Source organism: Aquila chrysaetos, chromosome 3 (assembly GCF_900496995.4).
Source record: "Aquila chrysaetos chrysaetos chromosome 3, bAquChr1.4, whole genome shotgun sequence".
NCBI lineage: Eukaryota > Metazoa > Chordata > Aves > Accipitriformes > Accipitridae > Aquila > Aquila chrysaetos.
Genome location: NC_044006.1, coordinates 25,722,440 through 25,749,938, shown reverse-complemented (window position 1 = coordinate 25,749,938; position 27,499 = coordinate 25,722,440). Strand labels below are relative to the sequence as shown.

General features: G+C 37.1%; 1 protein-coding gene across 5 annotated transcripts in view; it reads left to right on the top strand.

Moving 5' to 3' along the window:
* Positions 1 to 27,499, top strand: part of CNTNAP2 (contactin associated protein 2) — a 1,219,341-nt gene that overhangs the window by 978,486 nt on the left and 213,356 nt on the right. For all 5 annotated transcript variants that reach the window (XM_030007829.1, XM_030007830.1, XM_030007834.1 and 2 more), the window contains one exon: positions 9,341 to 9,497. In XM_030007829.1, coding sequence (XP_029863689.1) covers positions 9,341 to 9,497 — 157 coding nt within the window. The remainder of the gene's footprint in view (positions 1 to 9,340; positions 9,498 to 27,499) is intronic.

The following is a 27,499-nucleotide window of genomic DNA, read 5'->3' as shown; positions in this document are numbered from 1 at the left end:
TTTATTGTTAGTATGTTCTTTCCAAGACCATGACATGGAAATGTGCATTTTATCATGACCTGGCTGGGCAAACTTCAGGTGAGTTGTAAGCTTGTATCAAGACTTTCCCAGCTTTGCTGTTGCTGGCCGTTGAACTTTCTGGGGTAGTGCTAGCTGTGAAAAGCCTATTCATACTGCAATTACACTTTCTAACTGTGATTTAGACATCCTGTATGTCCTCCTCCCAGAACAAACACCATAAGCCCATTGTTTCAGCACACATGGTAAAAATTGTAGTGAACTCTTTTTGTAAGATACTTATGGATGTAAATGTTCTTTTTATCCCTTGAGTGACATTTTATTGTTTAAAAGTACTTACTTTTCCTTTTCCCCTTAGCATTACCTTAAGCAAAGACACTGTTCTTTGGCCTTAAATGACCCGGTGAATTTACAGTACACAATTAATTGCAACACCGGCAAGTCTGGCACCCTGTGTTGTTAAGGGTAGTAGGGACTGTGGTGATTTTATAATGAATTAACTTTAAAACCCAGCAAATAGTAGCATACAAGGACATTTGACAGCTGCTTTCCCCAGCTAAATCTCACCGCTGAGACTTGATTCCAAGAAAAATAACAAGTCAGGCTTGGTTAGTAGTGCTACAGCTTGGAATACGAGTCTTGACAAGGGAAAAAATCATTTGTACTGGACTAGGTTTTCATAAGCTGGGGCAAAGAGTTAATCTCTCCAATGGCAAAATAAAGCTGTCAGACAGCTTTTCCTAAGTTGCCATTGGATACTGATATGACAGTTCTCCCTCCTGATCTTTTTTATAGATTGCTAATTCTGAAAGAAAAGTCATCTTTGCCTACATTTTTGTGGATCCAGGCAATGAAATTTTAAGAAGCAGTTGTGATACTAGAACAAAAATACAGACTACTACTTGATAACAAGGAGTACCCCTGTTGCCTTACTGAAAAGATGCTTTAAACAAATGTCTAGTATCTAGGATAAGATTCTGTAATTGCTGCTTTATATTTTGAAATTGATATATACATATATGAAATATGTTCTCTGAAAAATTAGTAGGCAAATATACAGGCACATGAGAATGCTTTCATGCACAGAAGAGCATGGCAGTGGCCACCAGCGTGAGGCATGAGTGCCAGTAAGCAGGCAGTAATTTTGTTTCTCAAGCACTTGAATAGATTCCCTTCTTCTCTGTCTTTACTGGACATAGATGAGAAAATTTAGGCTCTTTTCAGTTAGGCCTGTCTATGTACCAAAACATAACTGAATCCTAAGAAGTATGGTGAGGACTGATCGCAGGAGTCTTCTCTTCCACAATATGTGGGAGAGCCAGGGCTCCTGGCTGGGCATCTAAATGTCTGATTCTAGTTCCTGATAACATGGAAGTTCTTCTAGTTTGGGTTATGGAGATGCCTTGCCTCCATTGCAAAATGCACTGCTTTAGGGCTGTGGAGGAAAAGGACAGCAATTAATTCCTAGGTGCTCTTAAGAAAACAGTGAATAGGGTGTGGTATTGAGATTTTGCTATATTTATTTTAGTATTATTATTATTTTTTGTTGAGATTGAGACTTGATTGACATTTGGGACAAAAAAACGTAGGCCCCATTGTATGTTGCAAATACAGCTGGTCAATAGTTCTCAAAACCCCCCTACTTAATTGAAAATGTTCTTTTGAATATTTCAAGGTAAAATCATCAGCAATATTTTGTATGCTTTTCACAAGTATTTTCCAATATTTATCTTCATTTTCTATTAAAATCTTAACAATATTTTTCATTTATAGATTATTTTTGAAGAATGACATAATTCTGAATATCTTGAAAAGGAAAAAAAAACTACCTCCTTCTAAATGTTGTTGCATTAAAATGCCTTGGCCATGAATTTAGACACCAAATCATATCAATTCTTATATTAACAAGCAGGCTGAGAAATCACATATTTCAGGGTTCTGTTTCTGAGCAGACTTTAAATCTTAAATTTTCACACAGTTTACACAGCTTTTGCAAATAAATAGTACTGTCAAACAGACCAACCGCCTCAGTGAGCTTATAAAGAAAATGAATGTTCCAGGCTAGTCATAGTAAAAGTAAAAAGAAAAAAAAAAAAAAAAAAGAATTTATTGGATACTAGCACCATGAAAAAAGAACTAAAACAGACACAAGTACCTACAGAATGAAAGTTATCATAAATAACTAAAAGTTTCAGGTCATACTTCCATTAAACTCACAAGCAGCTATACATTAGGTAGTCCTAGTTTTCTGAAGTGACCAAGGGTTCTTTTCCATTGTTTTCCTTTTGTTGGTTTGGTTTTGAATCTCTGTTTTCTGCCGCAAGTTTCCAATGTGCTCAAATGCCCCATTTGTGTTGCTGTGAGGGTTTAACTAATCCAACTCTTAGTCATTAGTAGAATGATGACCACTGATGCAACCTCTTTTTGTACATACTAAGCACTCCTTATACCTTTCCTAGTTGGTTGCAAAGAAAAATGATTTATCAGTTAACAAAATGACAATAACAACATAAGAATTTACTTCAATTAAAAATGTCATATTAAATTCATGTGTATATATTGTACAATGCAATAGAGGGCAAGAAGTATTACTGAAAAAAAATGGAAAATCGAGAAAATACTAATTAAAAGAAAAACAATCTCAGTACTATCACATATAGATATATATGAATTGTCATTTTATCTTAGAAGGTTCACTTGAGTCACTTTCTGCACAGGTATTTTCATTGAAATTTGGAAATGTGACCTGCCAGCCAGTCTCTTCCCTCAGCTCTGTTCTCAGTTTCAAATAAATCGGACTTCTGGGTGATCACTTAAACTGACACAGCTTGCTCACAGTCTGCCTGGAGTACAAGCAGGAGCAGAATCTGCCCTGAGCATCTTCAGTTAGGAGTTTCTGCTGTTGCCATGAAACTCCTCAGCAGCTGCACGTTCAGTCTAGGCGAGCACTTCCAAGACATGAGGCAGGGGCAGCAAACCTGCGAATCAGCTTCATATTCGTCCTAGGTATATACATAACAATAAAGATGAGAAAAATCAAATCAGCACAAAATAAACTAGGTCAGCAAAGTCTGCCCAGCTTTGACACCCTTGACTTTAATAATCCTAAATTGGAACATGTGGATGTACTTACTGCATGAGTGACATCAAACCACATTTCCTTATTTTTTCCAAATACTAAGTCTTCAAAAGCTGAGATAAATGGCTCACAATGTTCATAAAAATGATTTGACCTGAGTGGAATAGATACTGCTGATGGTGTAAGGAAAAAAGATGGCAATAAGAAGCAAGGTGAAAGCCATGAAGTGTGCAGCCATATTAGCATGCTGAACTTTTCAAACAGTGACAAAATTATTCTTTCAGTGACTGTTTCTTCAATGCAATATCAGATAGAATTCCTGCACAGGCTCTAATGAACCATGACCTAAAATCATGTTACCCCTGTGTGAGGCTAAAGGTACCGTATGTTATAGTGTAGCTTAATGCAACATGCACATGTAAAGAATATACTTCATTCAAAACCAGAAGAATTATACCTGCCTTTCCACATGTGCAGACTGACTTTTTTTGAAGTTTTGTCTTTAATTTCATCATCTTATATTATCCCTGGGAAATAGCTTTCATTTCTACCTATGATTAATTTAGGTTTCCAAAATTGTAATACATTTTTGAAAGCTATCTTTGGGCCTATTCTGCCAATAACAAGAACTGGGCAGTTAATACAACCTGTGCTGTTTAATCTATTCCATTAACAAAGAATTGGAGAAGTGAACAAAAGAATCTTTTCTGAAAATAATAACAATTATACACATAGTGTGATTGTTGCTGACATCCCTTAGTATTCATTAGGAAATTTGTAATATTAATGGATAACTGGAATGGTCCCATTTGGAACAGAAAAAAAAGTTCAATTCAAAGCTATCCAGTCCAGTAAATTAACACCTCATTTCTTGCAGGGGAACAGCTAAATGTAGTCCTTAAAGTTAGGCAGGGTCCCCAATGAGCAATTTTCACCGGTCTTGGTTTTCAGAGGTTCTGAGTTTCAGTTTGAAAGTGTTGCTAGTCTTTCTGTACAAACCATTCCCTTTAATTTTAAAGGACCAGATAGAGGTCAGGAGAATTTCCTGACAGGCAGAAGCAGGATAATCCTTATCCAGAGCAAGTCGTAGATTGCTTTGATTCACCACAAGAGGCTGAAGATGCAGATAAAATATACAGGTTCAGAAAGGAATTAGGCAAATTCATGGGCAGTGGATCTATAAACAGACACTAACAGGAATAGGCAGAAATATACCCTCTAGCATCCTTATCGCAGTGATGGATGCTGAGGGAGTGCAAAGGTAATCAACTACAAGTAATAGCCAAACTCAGATCTTTTCTCTAAATATTGCCTCCCATTGGCCCTGTCAGGCACAGAACTCTGGGTGAGACAGGCCATGTTCTTAGCAGTGCTGCCAATAATAATTTCTCTTGCTATTCTTCCCAAAATAAAGTGTTAGGAATGGGAAAGAGCTGGGACAGAGAACCAAGGGAAGAGCCTTGGATAGTCACCACATTTGCTCCTTTGTTTCCAGAAGTTGGAAAAGGTGCATAAGAGTAATTGCTGGAGTGGACAACAGCCTCCTCCCTTTCAGCAGAAGCAACACACTTCCAGTCTTCCTTTGATAGCCATGGGAGCCAGCCAGGCTTTGCAGATCCTTGTTGCAAGAAGTGCTGTCTTTTAATGAAGGAACAATGAAGAGACTGGAGGAAAATTTGCTACAGGGAGGAGATGATAAATGAAAGAGAAGCATTTAGCTTCTCCAGGTAGTTTACAAATAAAAAATACAGTCATCAGCCCTCTGAGGGCTGTATTTTGAATGGAGCCTACTGAATGCAGAGTGCCATGGAGCATCTGTCCACTTTATTCAGTTCCCTAATCTGAGTTCTTTTGGTATTGCGGCTTCAGTTACTGGTACTGAACAGCTTTGAAATAACAGCACTAAAATGTTGAAAGTAACGCCATTGTAATTAATCAGTTGCATTTAAAAATAATAAAACCAATTGGTTTTATTAAATGCTCAGTAGAATATAAAGTGTACTTTCAAATGTCTACATTTTGAGACTGTTCAGCTATGTTAGAAATAAATATATTATTGACTGTTAAAAGTTCAGTTCATACTACATTAACTTTGGTTGGGTATGTTTTTATATTAAATGAAATGGTTCACACAAAGATACATTTATGAGATGGAAAAGGAATCACTTTTTTATGACACTCAAACATCTGTGAGAATACAAAGAAGTTCCCTTCATCCTTTACTTTTTTCTGAATATTCTGTAGAGGGGGAGCACTTCTTGATAGAAAACACTGATTATCAGATTCTTTACATACTTTGATTTAGTAACTGCAAACCTGGGCTAACATTGCACATGGATTTAAATAAGAACTCATATTTTGCATTAATTTTAACCAAAGTCCAGCACTGCAAAGCCATTGCAACCACTGTTAACTGTATTGCATGTAACTGTTAAAGGGGTTTTTTGTGTGTGAGAAAGAGAGAGAGATCTGAATCACTAAAAATACAGTTTGAATCTGATGTTCCAGCCATACTCCTATGTCCACATGCCCCATTAAAATAAGATCAGCCATTTGCCCTTAGAAGGCTGTTCTCACACCACAGCTATTAACTTTGTCAGTAAGTTTAATGGACGTCCTAAAAGCTGGATATCTTTGTCTATTTTCTTGGTATCCACATCTTACTCTGATACCATCATTACTTTTCTGCTAAGTGACTGAGTATTAAGCACACAACACCTTGCAAGTGGCTTCTCTTAAAAAAAGGGAAATGGAAAGGCATCCTGGTCATAACTCAGTACACATAAACTTAAACACTTCCTACAGCAGCTCTCGAAGGAGAGCTGTTTTGTGCCCAAAGAGCAGTTCTGCATCAAGACTTGATTCTAATCAAAATCCCAAGGCAGGCAGAGAGTATCTCTCCTGCTCCTTCTTCTCGTGATGCTATTTGTCCACAAAAGTCTGGGGGAAAAAAGCAGTCAATAAATGACAGCAACAAAAAAGCTATCCCATGACTCAAAATTTGTTCCTATGGTAAGAAAAGTTAACTTCACAAACAGAAGAAATACCTTCTGGTATTACTTGTCATCGCAATACCCTTGACAACTGATATATATAACTTCTTCCCTCCACTGCTTTTTGTCCTTAAACTGAATTTATATACTTTGAATGCCATAAGACCAATAGTATTGCTATTTTGGCAAAATAATCATGTATGATAAAATATAATTACATCCATTAATGATCAGTCTTCATGTTGGAGTGCACCACTACTTCTACTTAGATCAGCCCTTTCCAACAGCTTCCAAAGCAGGAAAAAAAAAAAAAAGGGCAAAGGACTCTGAAGCAGGAGGATTCACTTCCTCAAAAGGACACTACAGAGGTATAAAAGAGGGTGAAGTGTGAGAGGGGAAGTGATCCTATTTCTAAATATTTTTTTACCTGCGTGATACATCCTTCTCCCTTCTAGCCTTTCTTTTCTATTGTTCTTTTAGTCTCTCCACTGCAGGGTTTTACTATTTGTTATGCCCAGTCATATTGGTGTCTGCAATCTATCTGCATAGCATTGCTGTTATGGAGCTTACGAACTCTAGACAAAATGGGACACAACTGTGTCTCCCCACCTTTTTGTTTTATTAACCACAGACTATCAAGGAGCTCCAGAACCTCTTGTATGGCCACTGTGGTGCAGGATGATCTGGTGTGAGGCTCATCCTATTCCAGTGCATGGGGTTATGTCCTAAGTCTGCCCCACTGCATGGTAGACAGCTAATGAGAGCTGTCTACTAAGAACCCCTCTGTTGCAAGCCCTAGCACAATATGCTGGGCCATTCCAGGCTGTCGGTGGTGTCCACGAGGGCAGTGCTGGAATTATTTGTTGTGGGGATGGCTGGCAGAATATGTGCTGAATGCAAACCCCCTAAAATCATATGTTCCCTTCGTGACCTTTCTGGCAATTTAATCATGCATGTTAGTATCTTCCTAAATTCATTTGTGTTCCTAAGCCTGTGGGTAGGTCTTTTCTTCAGAATGAAGCAGCATGCATCCAAACAGGGCCAGATCTCTAGCTAGTGCACACTGAAAAGAACAGATGTGAAAAACAGCTCTGTCTACACTAGAATACATTCTGGATTTAAAACCATATGCCATTTGTCATTTAAATGAGTTAAAACATGCCTTGTTTGTGTCTGTCATAGGGGCCTGTGACACCCATCACTGTAGTCTGTAATTCTGCTATCACTTCCATATTCTTCATCATTTCTACCTGTTTCTGAATTTCTAATTCTCTTTTTGATGGTTCTACGTAATTTATTTTCTTCTGGTGCCTTAATTAACAGTTTTGCTTCCCAATGAAGTGCTTGCTGACTGAATCGTGCAATCCTTCACTTGACAGGAAGGGTGTAAACAAAGAGAATTTTGACTAACAGTCAAAACTACAGCATTTCTACTACAGCATAAAAAACTAACTTCAAAGACAAAAGAAAAAAAATAAAATAGGAGCTTCAAATATCATTAAAGTTGTAGTTGGATCCTGTATCAATAAAAGTGATTCTGTCATTCACTGTGGAAAGATAACATTTATCCTTACATGCTTATTAATCTTTTGAAAGCCAGGGCTATGTACTCTAATATCTGATAGATTGTATTGCAGGTTGGAAATGCTGCTGCAGCATTCACATGGCACACTCTTTTAACTCGCAGCACTTAGTTCCATGATAATCGAGTCACAGAAGCTAAAATGACCAATTTAGAGTCTAGAATCGGGTCACACTATTACCATACCCTTTGCATTAGCACTAGAGCTGAATGGTCATACTGTGCAGCATAGTAACATCTAATAAAAACCTTCAGCTGCCATGAATTCTTCACATTGTATTTTCAATAGTGTTATTTTATATGATGTTTAACAGTTCAAAAGCAATGAACAAAGCAAGTGTTGTCAGAGAGCTGTGTCTTTTGGGGTTTTGGTGGTTTTTTAACATGTGTGCAGATACTTGGTTGCTCTCTCCGTCTCTGGAATTTAATTTTCTTTAGAGTTCTGTGTGAATTACTTTCAACATATGCCTGGGATAAATAGATTTATGGTCTAGATGATCAAATCTTATTGTGAAATTACTATTTTTAGGATTATGGATGTAGTTTTTTGAGATGTATAAGTGAGATGCACAACCAGAAAATTATGAAAAGTAGAATATCTGTTATGTAGGATTTTACTTGTAAAATTTAGTAATAAGTGAATTCCATGCAAATAGCTTTGTTTGATTTGATGAGAAAATACCAGTGGCAGATTAGATGAGGGGAAAAAGACATTTTAAAGAAATATGTTTATAGGCTGAGTTCAGTCATGTTTTCTAAATGTGAAAAATCACTGAGAAAGTACATTGAGACTGATTGAGTTATTCACATGGGCTTGAAGTTAAGCTCATATTTAAGTGTCTTACTGAACTGGAAGAATAAAAAGAAACTTTTCAGTAAGGGCAATTTTTCAAATTAGAGAGGGTCTTTATTTATTTATTTATTTACACATACGAGGCTTAGTTAGTCTAAAAGCATTAGAAATAAACTTAGAGCAGTATATGAAAATGTCAAGTTACAGACACAATGCCAAGAAATATGATTATATCAAAGTTCAGATCACCTTTGCACAAGTATGAAATACAAAAAACCCCCACCAAACCATTTTTTAAAAATGGTTAAGATTCTTTTGGAGTTTGATAATGTCTCTTTATGCTTTGCTTTGTACCAGCTGGAGAGAGCATGACGAACATGTTTGTTTTCCAGTGAAGACAGATTAATTTCCAATTAGAAGCTGTTATTTAAAAAAAAAAAAAAAAAAAGGAGAAAATGAATCCATCTTTCTGTGCAGCATCTGTGGTCAAATATTGAATAATCTATCTGATAGCTTACTATATGAATTTGAAATTAATTGGAAAAAATTACGGAACCTGTCCATGTATTTTCATTATATAAACTGAGAACAGTTAAAAAGCTAAGCAAAGAGCATACAAGATAAAAAATATTTAATTAATTTCAATCATTACAAATTGCATGAATAGAGAAAAAAAAAAAAAAAGTGTTTTGTTTACCTGGCAAGGTCCTTTGAACTGCTCAATAATAATGAATGCATTTGTTTGCCAGAAATGCGGGATGGCTGTCCAGTTATGTGTTGTTAACATCTGCATATTAAACATCTGAGCCCAATTAATGCATTATGGAGCTCTACCTCTTTGATGCATCATAACCTTGCATTTTCATTCCTTGCAGAAGGGAATCCATATACCTGGTGGGTTGGAAAAGCCAATGAGAAGCACTACTATTGGGGTGGATCAGGACCTGGCATTCAAAAATGTGCCTGCGGCATTGAGCGCAACTGTACTGATCCCAAGTACTACTGCAACTGTGATGCTGATTATAAGCAATGGTGAGTGGTTTACAAGAAGGCAGAGTGAGAATGACCAGAATCTATTAACTTTTACAACACTGCCATTATTTTGAATGTCTTCTGTTTATGTATTTCCTTTCTTACCGAAGAACAAAGGCAAAAATACTGTATTTGTGATCCCTCCTGCAAAGTATCTACCCATCTCTTCATTTCCATTTTATTCATGGTATTTGTGACTGCCAAATATAAGGAGTATATTTATGTTTTCAAGTCAACTGAGCTATAGAAAAGAATTCTAAAATTGCAAAGTCAGGTCCTAATAGGAAAGGCCAGCATTTTGGCTGCCCATGCAACTTTGTCTCCATCATATTCAGTTATATTACAATACAGTATTTATCTCTGGAACTTTTTTTCCCCTGAATTTCTCCTTTTTGGAGTACTATTGCTGCTTTTGCCTATAAAATGTGAGAGATACGAGTTGAAATCCCTCATCTAGTGACTCCAACCCTCATTATCTATCTTTCATGAGAAAAACGTGTTAAGGACTAGACTTAAATTGTATTATAGAATGAGGCTCTGTATTTCAGAGGAGGCTCTTGCACTTTGCATGAGATAATTAAATATTCATTGGCCTGTTGGTTGAGAATATAAACCTATAGCCCGTTTGGGATGAGGCAGTGAGAACTTGTTCTAGTTTCTTCTCTAATAAATAGTTATTGATTCATCCCAGGTGGAACAATTTTAACAGAGGGACTGAGGAAGTCCTAGCCCAGAGTATTTTACAGCTGGTAACAGGGGCAGTCTGCTGTGAGGTAATTGATGTGGGTTTAAATCCCTTCAGGCAGAAAAGAGAATTAAACCTGCATCTCTGATATTCCCCATAAACACTCTAGCGATGAACCTACTGCGTAAAGCTCATCATCATTTTGTGTGAGACCCTCTCTGTGCTCTTAGAATGATTCATTTGTAAGCTTTAACTGTTGGTATCTCTTTTGGCATGACAGGCAGCAGCATATTTTACATGGTATGCAATGTTCAGTGACCAGTTGCAGCCATACTTTTATGAACACTTTTCCCATTACAGCAACCTGTTGGTAATTGAATCAATACTGACTCATAAACCATTTTGTGTTAATTGAGAAATTCATACAGCTATTAATGAATACAGAGCTACAGAACTCTAATGATATGTCAGGGATTTAAAAAAAGAGTAGGAAGAATCACAGAATAGTTGAGGTTGGAAGGGACCTCAGAGTTTATCTAGTCCAAACCCCCTGCTAAAGCAGGGCCACCTAGAGACAGTTGCCCAGGACCATGTCTAGACAGCTTCTGACTATCTTCAAGGATGGAGACTCTACCGCTTCCCTGGGCAACCTGTGCCAGTGCTTGGTCACCCTCATAGTAAAGAACTGTTTCCTGATGTTCAGAGGGAACCTCCTGTGTTTCAGTTTGTGCCCATTGCCTCTGGTCCTGTCACTGGGCACCACTGAAAAGGGTCCCCCTTTGCACCCTCCCTTCAGGTATTTATAGACATTGATGAGATCCCCCTTGTGCCTTCTCTTCTCCAGGCTGAACAGTCCCAGCTTTCTCAGCTTCTCTTCACAGGAGAGATGCTCCAGTCCCTTCATCATCTTAGTGGCCCTTTGGTGGACTCTCTCCAGTAATTCCATATCTCTCTTGTACTGGGAAGCCCAGAACTGGACACAGGACTCCAGGTGTGGCCTCATCAGTGCTGAGCAGAGGGCAAGGATCACCTCCCTCAACCTGCTGGCGATACTTTGCCTAAGGCAGCCCAGGATACAATTAGCTTTCTTGGCCACAAGGGCACATTGCTTGCTTAGGTTCAACTTGGCATCCACTAGGACCCCCAGGGCCTTTTCTGACAAGCTGCTCCTCAGCTGGGTGGCTCCCAGCATATACTGTTGCATGGGGTTGTTTTTCCCAAGGTGCAAGGCTTTACACTTTTCCCTGTTGAACTTCATATTTCTGTGAGCCCATTTCTCCAGCTTGTCAAGGTCCCTCTGGATGGCAGCATGATCTTGTGGCATATCAGCCACTCCTCCCGGTTTGGTGTCATCTGCAAATATGAAAAATAGAAAAATTAGAGCAATAAAGGAAATTTTCCAGGCCCTGCAAAAACGATAGTTTAGGATATGGGAAATCAAACATTGCCACAGACATTGCCACCCTAAGCTTTGACATTGTTAGGTTAGTATGCTGTTAGCTATAATATGGGGTGAACTATAGAACACCACAGAGATAGAGAAGTCACTATTAGAGACAGAGGAATCAGACATGGTGCCAAACTTCAGAGCTAGAACTATATAGAGAGTGAAGAATATAAAGTCAGAAGACTCTGACTCAAACATAGGCACTAGAGCAGTATGGCAGGAGGGAAGTAGGTTTGGTTCTGTGACAAAATGGTAACGATAAAAGGAAAGTATTGTAATAATAATTACAATAATGGCAGAATTAGGACCACTTACAGTTTTCATTGCTTGAAGCACTGGATGAATATCCACGAATGGTCTCTGTACCATATGAAGTTGACTGTTTTCTTTCACACTGAGGGAAATGCATGAGGGAAATAGCATTGACTTTGATCTCTTCTTGTGGCTTCTCTAAGAGTCACAGATGATAATTTAATAAGCAGCATTCACTCAATAATCTTTTTCTGTAACTTCTATGTCCCCTATATACACTGAGATTATATGGAATCTACTAATATATAGATTAATATAATTATTAGATTTTTTAAAAATCTAAAATAAGATTACTATTAAAATAGATATACAACTGTTTACTCAGAACTTCAAACAAGAAGATGTTTATACAGCATTTCTTTGGATATGTATCAGGGTTTTTTTTCAGGAAAACTACAGTATATTACAGGACAATTTATGAAAAATAGTTATACAACTAGATATTATATTTTCATCTGTGGTATGTGTAAATCACAAGAAGAAATGAAAGCCTCATTGTAGTCTTTAAAGACATTTTGTTCAAGTTTAATTTTTGCAGTTTAGTTTTGGCAGAATCTAGCCCATTCCAAATCATACCTTTTGGGTTTTGGAGTTATTTTATGGAGTCCTAGTTAGGAGTTTTCTCTAGCCAGGTTGATCGATACCTAAAAAGCAAGTGAGCTCCAGAGGTGAGGAGACGTCACTGACTTCAGTTATCAGGGGCAGAATGTTATCTAGGGCCTCCAGCATGTCCGTGCTCAACTCTGGTGACAGCAAAACAGCTCCTGGTTTGGACCACAGTATCTATAACAGCACTTTTGGAAAATTGCCATGAGTGGGTAGATTCAGCTAGTGGTAGCAATGGGAGCCCGGAAAGGGCAGAGGTCATTGAGCAGCTCAGAGGGGCATCCAGTTGCTGTGAAAGCATGCATCCATCACATCCATTCAAACCTTGCTTTTGCGTATATACAACTTTATATTTTCCAACTATTACATAAACTGTAGTATATTTTCTCATCCTTAGAGGTAAAAAAGTGTTAGGTTAGGAATACTGGGAGCATTACTTCGGTACAGAGGGGAGCACAATGCAAGGATCCCCAAGCAAGGACTGACTGAGATAACTCCAGAACTAAAATCTGGGCATCGTGACATACACACTTGTAAGCCTTTGTAATAGAGTTACACAGGTATTCCAGCACAGTGTGGAAATTACTGTTAGTACAGGGATCTTTGCAGCTTATGATGAGCAGGCAGGTCTCAGCTCATAGACAAAGCATCTTGCCACAGCTGTCACCCTAGCTCATCAGCACAACTTACTTTAGAAGAACTTACAGTCCCCTAAACCAGAAGGGCTGAGTAAATGCCAAACTGGGGCTGAGAGGCCAGGTGGGACTTCTGCAGTAATTGTATATCTTGGCCATAGCTGGGATCACTGCATTTCATCGTGGTATGCCCACAATGGTTTTCTGCTCCTGCCCAGACAATATTGAAAAAGTTTATATATGATTATTATTGGGGGGGGGCGCGAGGGGGGAGACACAGTGGGAAGAAGGCAGTAGCTAGAGCAACAAATATATTAGAAAAGGTAAAAAAAGTAAAATGGGAAAACAAGTCTGCTGAGTGGAAATTGTGAGAATGAAAGGTGAAGAAGAAGAGAGACATTCAGCACAGAGATTCAGATTTTGAAATGCAGGGCACTCTTTTAAAGGAGATTGGGGAGCCACTGAAGAGTGGGTCAGGCTGAATCAGAATGATGTAGTGTAAGTAGAATACTGTCTGCAATTTTTATTGTACAAGTTAGAAATTGTTAGAAGTGAAGAAAGGAGTTGCAGTTTGATGAACAATCTCGCAGCGAAGGCAGGAGAATGCTCCCCTGGAGAACTGGATTCTAACGCTGCCTCTGGAACCACATTCCTGCATGATGCTTGCCAAGTTTCATAAGCCTTTTCTTCACAGAGCAGTCATTAGTATGATCCTAATTTTCTGGGTACCTAACTGGAAACCCAGAGGTCCAGTTTGTGGAGATACCGAACATTCACAGCTGCAACTGGAATAAGTGATCACTCTCTCTGAATGTATCTAATGCTGTCCTGCAAAACAACAACAAAAAAACCAACCAAACAAACAAAACAACAACAACAAAAGCCTGTAGGCATCTCAGATTGAGCACTAACAATGTATGTGTGCTTTTAACCTTCACATCTTTCAGCCTTAACAACCAATCTGTAGAATGGAGATGATGCCAGATACTCACCTCATGGAGGTATTGCAAAGATAGGTAGATTTATGAAGCAATCATCTACTGTAGTAATGAGCACTATAGAAAATCCAATGAGAAAATGCAGTCTTTATAGAAAGTTGAAATACACATTAAATATAAAATGGTGTCCACATATTGAAGCATGAGTGTAAATTACGATAGTGAGCAGTGTTTTACTAAGTGAGTATTATCTGCCTTCTGTACTGAATAATGCTGGAGCCCTCTGGAAAAAATAATAATCAGTGACCAGTCAGGGACGGTATCATGGTGATAGGTACAGGGGACAACTTAAAGCTCTTTAAGCAGCCTGAAATACTTGTTCTTCCTAAATTTTGTGTTTGATTTAATTTTTTTTACCAAGTATATGAGTAATTTTGTGTAGTACTGAACTAGCTGTGTTAATTATGGACTCAGTTACAATGTAGTATTTTCCCAGGGACTAGCTTACACCATAGGCTTGATATACCTTAAATCTGGATGGCTTTTCTATTAATGCTTTTTAAAAATTCACTGAGCAACTTTACACCTTGTCTGTTTGAATAAAATAGAAGAGACCATTCTGTAAGTTGTAGAGCTATTTAGCACATGCTAATGTGTTGATTACAAGGCCTGGATTGTAGATAAGCCAGACAGTAGGTATTGACGGGAATATAAGATATGGAATTCAAATTTACGTGTATTTGCATACATCATCTAAAATAGAACCTGATTCTTAAGAGAAGCCCATGTTGTTGCTGCAATGTAAATGTTAAATAATCATTTTTGTCATGATAAAGAAACAAAAACACAGGTGGGAAGAGCTTCACCCAGAGCAATCCTACCAAAATTAACCTTAGTCCCAAATTATCCATGATTTGTGTCCAAAATGAAATTAATGCAGACATAAGTGAATCAGATTATTAAAAAAAGCTTAGTTTTGCTTGCTAACAAAGATCATTTATTAAAAAGTGTGTGGTTGACATTCAAAATCAGATTGCCTCAAGCTTGAGAGAATGAACTCTACTGAGGTTGCTGTTATTAGTAGCAAGAAATTCTCTGCGTTGCTGTTTGTTAAACAAAATCTTCTTCAGATGAGTAATTTTAGGTAAAGTAAGGCTTTTTGAAAAAAAAAAAACATTATTATTATTATTATTACCATTTATGCAGTTCCTTAAAAAATGGCTGGCATTGTAGAGATAGACTATCAGTACCAATTAAGTAACAAATGTAAAGATCTGCAAAGAAATTTTGGTTCCTACTCTCCTTTTATTCTAAAGTCAGTTACACACCCAGATTGGCTGCAGTTTCTAAACCACAGGCTCCTTACTTTTTGTTGTGTAGCAGTCACAGTATGTGAGAAGACATAATATGATGCTGTGCATGGATTTACTGGGAAAAGGTGACATAAGAAGCTTTTCCCTTTAGCACTTCCTGATGAGGATGCATTTCAGGTTACAAAGTAAGGCACCGACTTCACTGCCAACTATTGATGTGACTGCTAATCTTTCAAGAGCTATTTGGTGGCCCGAAAGATGATCAAAAGGGATTAAGGAGAATTTGAAGATAACAGTGGTTTGGACAAATGGAGGAAATGAGCAATGAAAATAGAAGGAGGAAGCCTCATTTTCTTGTTTATCCTCTGTCACAGTTTGGAAATTAAAGTTTCTTTCTCCAGAGCCTGCAAAATTACTTCATTTTTGTGAGGTGTTTGCCAGAACACTCTGCAGGATACATCGCCCCTTCCTTTCACAACTCTTCTCCTACAATGGGGGTTTCAGAAGAAAGTTTCAGGTCATGGGAAAAGGTGCTTAAACAGGCTCAGACTGATGTGAGTTGTTTGAGTGACAGGAATATTGGTGGACATTGGAATGCCAGCTTGTGGCTGTGGCAATGACAGGTAGGTAATTTGTAACCAGATTTAACAGGATATTAAAGGCTCCTGGAACTATTGGTAGACATCAAGGCTTAAGTGTAGTACATACTAATTCCCAGTGAAATCACTGATATTTCAGTTCCTGACTGCCTTAGGCACTTTTGAAAATCCATCTGTCCTTTGACCTTGTGCGTGCGCAGTAACAGAACTGCTGATGCAGAGAGAACTGGCTAGTCACATGACACTGGCTTCCCCTATCCTTCATTAGAAGCTGCTAACAATGCCTTTGGATATTTTTTTACCATTACTTTCCCATCTAGGCAGCAACTGGAGTTTCCACAGAGGTGTTATGTGATTGGAAGTGACTAGGTTATACATTCTCTGTGATAAAAAAAAAAAACAAAAAACACCAAAAACCAAACTGAAAACTTATCATTGGTCTACTTGATTACCTTTTGGTTAAATTTACCTACTATTTGAAGCATTATGTAGAGAAATCTTAAAGCAGTAAAAGGGATCAAATATGAATATACCTAAAAGAACTTGAAGGACTATAGAAGTTGCAGTGAAGAACATGCATGACTATAAACTTCCAATATATATATGTAAGAAAAATTTCAAATTTAACCAGACAGATCAACTGCATACAAAAATCAAGTATTTATATAACGTAGCCAAATGTTTAAGCAGTACCTAGCAAAACAGACATTTTTGCTAGAATACAGAGGCCTTTATTTAACAAGAAAAAACACTGGTTTGTATTACATGAAACCAGAAAAGAAAAAAAAAAGGAACAGGAAATTATCTAGTAAGATTCGTGAAGTCCTGCTGTTTGGTCTGGCATCTGATAAAGATGATGAACCTCAATTTCCTAGAAATTGAGGAAATTTTGTACAATTAGGCTGCACCACTTTGAAAACTGTAATTCAACATTTTTGCAGAGCTTAAGAGCCATCTTTGAAATGACAGACCAGAAAACACAATTAGTAATTGTGTTCTGTGTTGTAACTCTGTGCAGTAATTACATCTGTTCACCATATAAAAGCTGAAATATCAAAACTTATTTTTTAGTTATGCTTGAGGAATAAACTAGTTTAGTGGGCAAAGGCGGGGAAGCTTAGCTAACAACTTGCATTACTTCATAGGGCTGTTTTTCCTGTGCTCTTACACACCCAGACAGCCTTTTGTAGGTTTTTAGGGTTACTTGTCAGAGTCCTTCTGTACATTGACATTGGCACCTAGCATTAAGATAATTCCAGTCAATCAAAATTTAGCACTATGACAGTACATAATGGCACAGAATAAAAATCTGCATGAAGAGGAACACTAAAGACAGAAAGTCAAGCATTCAAAGCTTAGGAAATGTTAGATTTAATACAGCTAGTACTACTTTTTTTCTGAATGATTGATAGGTTTGAGCTGAAACTTTCAGCAACAGAAAAGCAGATAACCAGAAGCCAGGAAGTTCATTCCTACTAGTTATAGTTTGGCCATTAAAACTACTCTAGTAGGGAAAAGGGTCCACTGGCTCGGTATTAAATAGGCTGCTGCCTGTTCTGCATTTCTCAGCTGTGCTTATCAGCTGTAACTGGTGTGCAATATTGAAACAGAGTTTACATGCTAAAAAATGTGGAATCTTCCGTTTAAGTGAATTCTGTCCTCTTTTTTATAACCTGTTCTATAGTTTCTTTTATAGAAGATATATATACCTTGTGTTTGTCCATTATGCGTTCCTTTTTTGTGTTTCTCCCACAAGAGAAGGCTGAATGTTTTTGTAACTGATAACAACAGATTAACAGAATAACAGATTAACAGAATTAACAGAATAACAGGAGATAGAAATGACAAAGTGGAGAGATGAACTCCATCCAGCACTTGGCCATGCTACAGATGTGCTAAGTAGTAGCTTTCAAATTCTCCTTTACTGGTGCCTCAGTACCACCATAGGACTCTAGCTGCAGACCAGGGCTCTATTAGACAAGGCTATCTACAAATACAAAAGGGCTGTGTTTTTCCCCAGTGTTCATACTATCATAAATATGTACATAAGATTAATGTGAGTGATTTAAAAGTTAATTTGAGGGCATGTGAAGGGCATGGCATCTCTTGCACAGTAAGTGTTCAGGCTACTGGTTTTATGTAGACTTTGAAGGACAGTACCTGCTGCCCTGGAGTTATCCCTAATGTTTGTGTTGTATTGCTAATGCATGGCCCAGAGCTTGCAGCTCTAGTCCAGGATCTGGGCAAATCCAGAATCACCTAGATTTCTCTTTCTCCTTTAGAGATGTTCCATGCAAGTACTGACAAGAGTCCTACGTATGTAGCTCATGGGACCTGGCAGATTTGCAGCCTGAACTAATACAGGTTGAGGGCATTAGGAGTTTGTGGATTCAATGAATCATGAAACTTGCAAACATTACTCCTGTTTTCTCTCTTTTCGCTTCTGTATTATTTACCTTTGGGACTGGATTGTGGCCTTGGTGGACTGGTATCAAGCTGATACCACTTGACATTTAGCTGTTATCCCACTCACTGACATTAAATAAAACATTTCCCTTAACACTTGTGGCTCACAGCAGTGACCAAACAGCTGAGGAACCAAGTCTTAGTTTTCTCCAAAACTGAAAACACAAGAAAATATGGACATTGATATGACACGAAATAACTGTTTGGCAGTCTGCCTTATCTTTGTTAAAATGGCACCTTCTTACTTGGTGTCACATGTTCAGTCCTCTGCACTTATTTTGCAGTTACTATGATTTTCATCCTGCAATATCCAGCATAGTTGAGGATGAGGAAACAGGAATCTGTACTTCTTGATGCATCATGAGCAGAGTCTTTTACCTTGCTGCATAGGTAAAAATGGTTGAGCTCTAGCAACCTGCTAAGGATGAAGATGATTCCCGTTTGACTTCAGGTTCATTCATCTTTCGGTGCTGGCAGTAATGAATGAACTTAAAGGGGAGAGTGATGACAAGATGTTATCCTTGTTTGTTAATTTGTTCTGTAAATCACTGTGAGACAAAAAATGAGTGTTCATCCTGCTGCCGACCACACTTCTGAGTGTTGCTGCTCAGGTTTCCCTGTGTTCAGCTGACCTCTGTTCCAGCCAGTCTCAGACAGCTGGTCTCATCCAGATCTTTTAAAGTTACAGAATCACTCAACAGTGGCACTGAAGAAAATCCATAAGAATTAGGTGTCTGTAATTATTACTTTCTGGGGTAGTCTTGCTATTGTTAGAAACATCCCATCATTTTTGGAGTATTCTAAGAAATTTGTGGATTAGCAGGTGAAAATGCAGATAAATGGAGTTTTTTCTACCATACAGATGATTTAAAATATAATTCCAAGCATCTTTGTATTATTTTTGTTATTAAATGTCATGATTAGTGTGAGTGGCAAATCAAGTGACCAAGAACAAAAATGTCTTCTATGTCTTGCCTAGAAACATACAGAATTTTTAGTCTGAATGAAAAGCTTATGGTCTTAACTTTAAAGTAAATGACCTTACTGTCGCAGATTGTCAGGTAAGGGCAGAGTACACAGAACGCTGTGCACTGCAGAACTTTCAGCTGCCAATTATTTTCTCCTCCTCCTTTTATCTGTGTGCTAACTTAAGGAGTAATGACTCTGCCCTCGGTGCAGTGCTGTGAAGATGAAATCACCCCAGTGCTGACCAGCCCAATGTATTTCACTCAGTACCTGACAGTGCTTAGATCTTGAAGAGAGTGCTTTTCTTTTCTTCTTAAATTGTTGGACGCTGCTGACTTTTTTTTCTGAATCAGTGCAGTCCTACATAGAAGACATCTGAAATCTGTGACAGTCTCTGTTATAGGGTAGATGAAGACTACAGTGCATGCTTGGCTGTTATTACTATTAGCAGTCATATTTTAGCTGAAACAATCACAAGGGAGTCCATCAAGCTGGAGGTATCAAGCCTCCAGTGTAAACAAAAGATATATCTGTTTTCACTGTTTGTTCTTTGGTGTACCAGGATATATGTATGTATAAGGGGGAGAGAGGAAGTAATCATATGGGAGGAGGACAGAAGGAGAGAGGGTGTCAAGGGGGTGTGGGTGGGTAGGGGGTGGTGGGGCAGGAAAGAGAAAGCCCAGAAGCCCTTAAGATACATTTTTTTTATTAAGTCCCAGACTTGATGGGGATATTTTCTTCAGAGCCACTGATCAAAACATCATGTCAGTTCATCACTCAGGTAGTTGCAAAACTTCAGCATTTAGAGGAAGAATAGTCCTTTGTCTTTTTCTCATTTTGCCCAGCAGATTCTTAGCACTGCAAAAGACCTGATAAAGAAAAAGAAAGAAAAAGGCAAGAGTCACCTGCAATATTGCTGTTTGCCTGGGAAATATTGTTATATACATAGTGCATTATTTTACTTTTAAGATGAAGGTTGCTTCACTGTCTATGATAAACACTCAAAGCAATCCAGTAACCTCTCATAAAGTCTGCAAATTGAGCAATAAAGGCAATGTTTCTAACACCAAGAAGAAAGGGAGAAACTGCTTTTTTTATTTTTTTTTTTTCTGTAGTTAGACTTGTAAAAGAAGTTTAAATTCTATAAATTGTTTTAATATTGTGGACCAGGTGTGGTTTTATCTTAGTTACTATTCATGTCTCCCTCCTGTTTTGGTTTTTGTGTGTGTGTGTGTGTTGCATAATCAATGAATGCCCCAAGCTTTCCAAATTACCACTTACCTGTAATTAATCATGGCTAATCATTAATCATAGACGTTTTGTCCCAGCTGCAACCCCACCCCTCCAATTTTCCAGATATTTTTCTTTCCTCTGCCTCCTGTTCACATGCAGAATACTATAATGATGAAAATAAATGTAGGAAATAGGATCCCTGGAGTTCTCTCAAAGTTTATAAGAGCTGTCTGAGTATGCAACGGAGACTTTGTAGATCAAGTCCAAGGTAATTTGTTGCATTTTTATCTCATGTTGTTTTCAACAGTCTTTAAATTGGCATTAAAATGCTACATGGATTCTTTACACTAAAAGTGTATCTGTACGAGCAAGCTTGGTGATGGGATTCAGATGGCTTTTTTTTTTTTTTTTTTTATTTTGCCAAAGAAGAAATGTTTTACTGGGAAGAAATCATTCTGTCTAAACTAATATCTCCAGGCAGATAATAATGTGTATTCATTTACATTATCACAAATACTATGTTTTCCTCAGCTTTTGGTCAAGTGGAAGTTCTTTACAGGATTATGTTAAATGTATATTGAAGGAAACAAAATCTTTCTTGAGTTATGAGTTGGCTTTGTTGCTTAAGTTACACAGTTGCCTTTACTGAAGTACCTGAGTCTATATATATTTATTTATATAAATTGTTAAAGACAAAGTAGAGCCAAATGCAAATGAAGAAAAAGCCAATTTCCAAGCAAGCAGGAAAATACAAAGGTAATAAAATAAAATCTGCTGACAGTGTTAGAAAATGTGATGAAGAAAAAATACAGAAAATATAAATAACTATATCTATGATGCAAAAGTTTCGTGTTGTCATTCGAAAAGCATAAATGAATCTGCAGTTATTATTTCTATGAAACAGAAATGTTTAAAATGCTATTACTACACATGTAATCTCATGTCTAAAACCAGTTATTTGCTGGATATGACATAAAATGTCATAATAGCATTTAACAGTCAACAGTTTCACTGTTAAGTTAAAACATTTTGCAAAAGAGTATGAATTTAAGTATCTTATGTCAAATCTAAGACATTTATCCATTGTTCCTGAGAGAAAATTGTATCAGAAATGGTTAAAGGATTTCATAAGACCCAGGTATCAAATCCAAACTCCTAATTCGCATTATCTCCTGCTGCCATTTTGTTTAGTAAAAACGCCCAGAGCAAGAAATTTTTAATCACTGACATGGAAAGCAGAGAAACTGTGAGTTCCTTTAAGGACTGTGAAAAAAGCCAACAAAATAGATAACATCAACTGATGTAAATCCCTTGAATCAAGATAGCAGGTAGAAGATGGCAAAAGTGAACAGAAAGCTCAGAAATATCAGTTATTAGCTTACTTTTTTAATATCACTTTATTAACTGTTAAATTACCATATGTGATGTGTGAAGCAGAACAGACCTAAAGGATAAACAGGAAATTCCATCATCTTCTGTTCCGAAAGCTGGAGAAAATAAAAAAGATGTTTGGAATAAAGATAAACATTGACTTGCTTAAGTCTAAGGTAAAGAACTGAGGAGATCATTGAGGAAACTGAGCCAGGCAGCAGAAGCTGAAGTTTATTAAATACTTTTGCTAAAGACAGATCAATTCAGAGACTCTTTTGAGGGTGGTTAGGTTTTGCACTATACTCATCTATACATACATACACTCACCAGATCACAGAGTAATTCAATCTGGAAGTGGCCTCCAGGGGTCATCTAGCTTGACCTGCTGCTCAGTACTAATGGAATCAGACTGGGTGACTGAAGGCTGTGTCCGTTCGAGTCCTGAACACCTCCAAGGATGGACATCCCAGAATCCCTCTGGACAACCTATGCCAGTGTTTGACCGCTGTCATGGTGAAAAATTTTTCCTTATATCTAATTGGAATTTCCCATGTTTCAGGTTAAGTTGGTTACCTCCTTGTATGTATATTTATATGTATGCGTGTGTGTATACATACATCTATAAACACACAGAGCTTGTTATAATGTGGAGGTGATGTAAGGACAACAGGGACCCTTTCAGAGACTGGAACATTTGATTTAAACTAGCTATTGCTGACTATATCAGGCATTTCTAACAACCTTATGTAGAATCAGGTATCTTACCTGTTGCCACAGAAGAGCACTATAGTTGTAGAGATGATGAAAAAAACCGAAGTAAAGGCATTGAGAGTTACTGCACACTCCTAATGCATACTTCAGATTTTAATTTCCTATTGCATTTATAGGAAATGGGTAAGGAATAACTTTTTAACTCTGATATATCCAACAAGCTGTCCAAGCTAAATATTGAAGTGTCCAGTTGCAGAGCTTGCAGGGCTTACTTTTCATAATACTGGGATCTTCCAGTTATTTTCTACTAGTATTTGTTAAATGATGTGCTGTTGCTGGCTTACATGCATTTCCTGAAATTTGTGGACTTGGTTTAGTTGAAAAATGATGCAACAGTCTTATGGTTGGCTATAAAGTCCTCGTAAAATTACAGGCCTAAAGTTTTCTTTATTTTGAGAGAAGGCAAAGAGAGTACTGTGATTCAATATGTTTATTTGTTGATACATTTTTGCCTATCAAAGGATGTAACAAAACAATAGACAAAAAATAGAAACCCTACCTCAGTAAACAGGAAAAAGAATGGCATCTGGAAACAATTTCTCCTCTGTCTGGCAGCTAGCTTGCTTTCTGAGACAAATTCAGCACTTTTCTGGTGGATTATGAGTTGGTTCACTTTCTGTGTGTCAGCGGTCTGAACAAGCTGCAGTTTTTTGTAAAACTCAGGGTCTGTTTCTTCCCTGTCTCTATGTCAGTTTTGCTCTTGGCATCTGCAAAACATGGTGAAATACATGTTATAAGGAATCAAAATGTAGGCAAAACATGATTTTGTTCTTGCTTTCATTGTCAGAGTAGTAGTTCAGCTTCAGTTGCTAAATAAGTTGCATGTTTTTTGGAATGCCTGTGCTACTTTTGTATTTTACTACTTAAAATATTTATGCTGATTCAGTCTTTTAAGTGAGAGATTTTTTATACGGAGCACTTATTTGTAGGTGATAAGCATAACACTGTATGAATGAAATAGTTCAAGTTTGTAGGGGGAAATGGATATACTGATGATTATATCTCTAGTTATATCTTTGGTTTAGTTATACAATGAAGAAAATAATGTATTTGGTTTTTTAGCCTACCAACTCAACCTTACTACTGAAATGTCTATGGTAAAATCTACACAGAGACTGTTATGACCTAAGTTTTATAAAAGGCCTTATACACAGTTGTTTCAGCGGAGATTTGTCATCTGACCTTCATATAAAGGGAATTTATGGTATTCTTGGAAGAAGGATCTAAGGCTTTTCATGCTGGGTGTGCAGAATGACAGGAAGTCAGAGATGGTTGACAACAGAAGCCTCCCTTTCTTATGCCCCCTTGCAAGAGCAGATTTGCCAAAAAATAAAAGAAAAAGTTGAGCAACTGAGCTGTTGTAGTCAGAATCCAGTAATGAAGGAAGAAAGCCACAAAATCTATGCGAAGGGACTCAAAACTATATAGACACAATTGTTAATCTGAGGCAGCTTTGTAAACTCTCCTATGAAGAGAATTCAAAAAAAGCTGTATTTTCATCTCCATTTTATAATGGAAAACAGTAAAAGAAAATGAGAAAAATGAAGAAGATACAGTGTGATTTAATTAGGGGATAGGTGAAAAGTGGAGGAGCTGAAGAGGAAAAAGTGTGGGGCTCGTGAGAAAGTGGAAGAGCAGGAGCAAGACATTGAGGGTTATCATGTGTGGGAATTCAGTCACAGAGGGATTGGTCTTTGGCAGAAACTCGTCCTAAAACAGCTATTACTTCCAACAGTTAACTGTTACAATTTGCATTAGTTCGACAGTTTCTGTATGTCATTGCATCATATTATGTACACATACTGTGAAAAAGAAGAGAAATGGAATCAGATAATTTAGTATCATAATCATTTAGAGGAAGTACTGACTTTCTTTGTGGTCATGAAAGACCAAATATAATAATAGGTCATTGATCCTCACTGGGATCTTGGGCTGTATTGCATTAAAAGAAAATAATTAATAATTGTCAATATAAGTAATGCAAGTCTCATATGCTTGCCTCAGAGGAGAAACAGTTGTACTGACAACACATCATAAAATAAATCTTTGTTATAAAAATAATTTATTAAGAATAATGTTTTGTAGCAAAGTCTCAGTACTGATATAGATCACTTTCAGGTTTCATCCACTATCATCTCTATTTCAGAAGAATGAAAACGATATTGTACAGAAACTTGTTCTATGCTTGTATTTTTGAATATTTGCTATTTCTGCTTATTTTTTAGAAAAATATATTAAAATTAGTTTTATTACTTACCTTAAAAAAAACTATGTTAGTGGCTTCAGTCAAAGAGCATAATCTGGTTTTTAATGGGTTTCTACTCCTAAAACCACAAAGATCCCAACATCAGCTCCAAACATTTTGAAAATTAGAGATTGGTTTAAATGAAGAGCTTACTGTCTCAACCACAAAGAAACACAAATACATTGCAACTTGATAAAAACATTTGTTAGGCACTCTGTAAAACACTTGCTAGCTGTGACCAGGAATACTTGTGCAAGTCCCTTGTATTTGGAAATACCAAGGAGAAGTCATAGATGTTCAAAAGGAAATACAAGCTACTGCCTAATAATGCTCCCTTTACCATTGTTTCAGGTTTTCCACTATGGTCAATCAATACTGTAGTGTCAGAGTCCTGCTCCTGGAGGACTCAGAGGTCTCCTTTGTCTAGTTACAGACATATACAGAAGTTACAGATGTGGCAATGTCACTTTTTCTCAATCGCTTGACCACTTAGACGGCACCTTCATTTTTGTCACGGTAGGAAGAAGGTAGTATTGCCAAATGGAGAGAGGTTTGTTTCACCAGGTAGAAATACAACAGTGTGGAATCTCTCTGAAAACTCCCAAAGAAGTTTAAATCAAATGTATATTTGAACTTTCTATAATAGACCTTACTAAACACTGGGCTGAAAATATTTAGATTAAAAAGCTGTATTTTGAAATGATCTCTAATAATACAGACTATATGGATTCACTTGGAAGAAAACCAGCTTTATCCAAAGGACAGCATATTCAAAACATTATGAAATTGATTCCATTTCTCATCACTGGCAATTGAAATGCATCGTTAGTATAGAGAATGGAGAATGTATTTCCCTACGATTGGGGACTTTATGGAGAGGCAGGCTCCAGGGCTGCAGACTTTGTGGGAGATTTTATTAGCACTGCTGCATGCTATTACTTCTTTAGTAAAGGGATTGCCACTAAAACTGCAAAGAATGAAAACTGACACTTCATCATAATTTTGTGTTTCCTGGGGAACTACATCAATTTTTTTTTTAATCTATGGTGTCATATACATCTTCTCTATCAATCTGGACCCTTTATGTAACTTTAGTTGCTAAGGCAGATATCCTTGTCATCTTTACACATGAATATCCTCAATTTTTTCTTGCCAAAAAGACCTCAAAGATCTGGTCTGACAGTAAGGCCTGTCATCTTCACAAACTACAAGTTATTTTTTGGTAGGCACTTAGTTGGGGACCAGCACTTATTTTATACTTTCTAGGTATTTGTAAGGATAGTAGAGTGAATAATGATTAGAAGCGTTGCCTACTGTCATTCAGGATTTCCTGGAAAACAAGGCGGCTAACCGTATCTCAAGGATTCTCAACACAAAAAGAAGATGTAAATAACGCATAATAGAACTGTCAGAATGCATACTGACTTTTATTTTAATTACAATTCCCTAGAAAAGACTTAATCTCAAGGAAATGCAAGTTTCATGGAGACACTAAATCATCTAATCTTCTATTTTGTTAAATCTTTTGCATCTTCAGTCAAGAAAGGGAACATGAAACGGAAATGGGGGGAATGGAGTCAATTGCAAGTCTTTTCACAGCATAAATTGAATGATGAAAACTGGAGGCCGCCCCTGCAAACAAAATGGGAAAATATTTTGAAATTGCGTTAAATGTATGTTTTCTTTCTTTGTAGGGAACTAAACAAAACAAAAAAACCCCTTATTTTGATAATCTCAAGAGTATTTTTTGAAAAGACTCGACCACTTGACCACTTCATGCTTACTCCTGTTGTTGATCTAGAATGAGTATTATTCCATAATTCAAGAAACATAAAACTGTTATTGTTTCTGGTAACATTAATTTTTTAGGGTTTTTTACAAGTTTCTTTAATGATTACTGAAGGTTCAGCTAAGCAGTTATTCAACTGTCCCAGAGTTCAGCAAATCAGTTGATCTTTTATACCTGCCCTTACTTAACTTACTTAACTTCCTTAAGAGCCTTCTAGTGATGTAATTCCAATATTTATAGCACCTACTTCCTCATGATTCTTGTATGATGTCAGTTTCAACTTCTGATGTATTAATGTTTGCAAATCACATACAGCCTTGTATAAATCCTCATAAACTCAGTATAAATTATCCTGATACAGCTGAAGAATGTATCTGCAAACCTCCAGGTTCTGTTGTGTTTATTGTCAGTGAGTCCTCTATAATCTTTAAACAGATTATTATTGTTTGTAAACAATTTTTCTGAAGACCTTAGAAAAAAGTTTGAAGGCCTCAGAAAACAATTAACTAATACCTTTCTGTTTCTGAACCCCCCCTTCCTTAAAGATAAGTGAACATAGTTTCCTCACTGACTATTTCTTTTATTATGTGCCCTTAAGATCTTCCTTCAAGCAGTGTAATACCTTG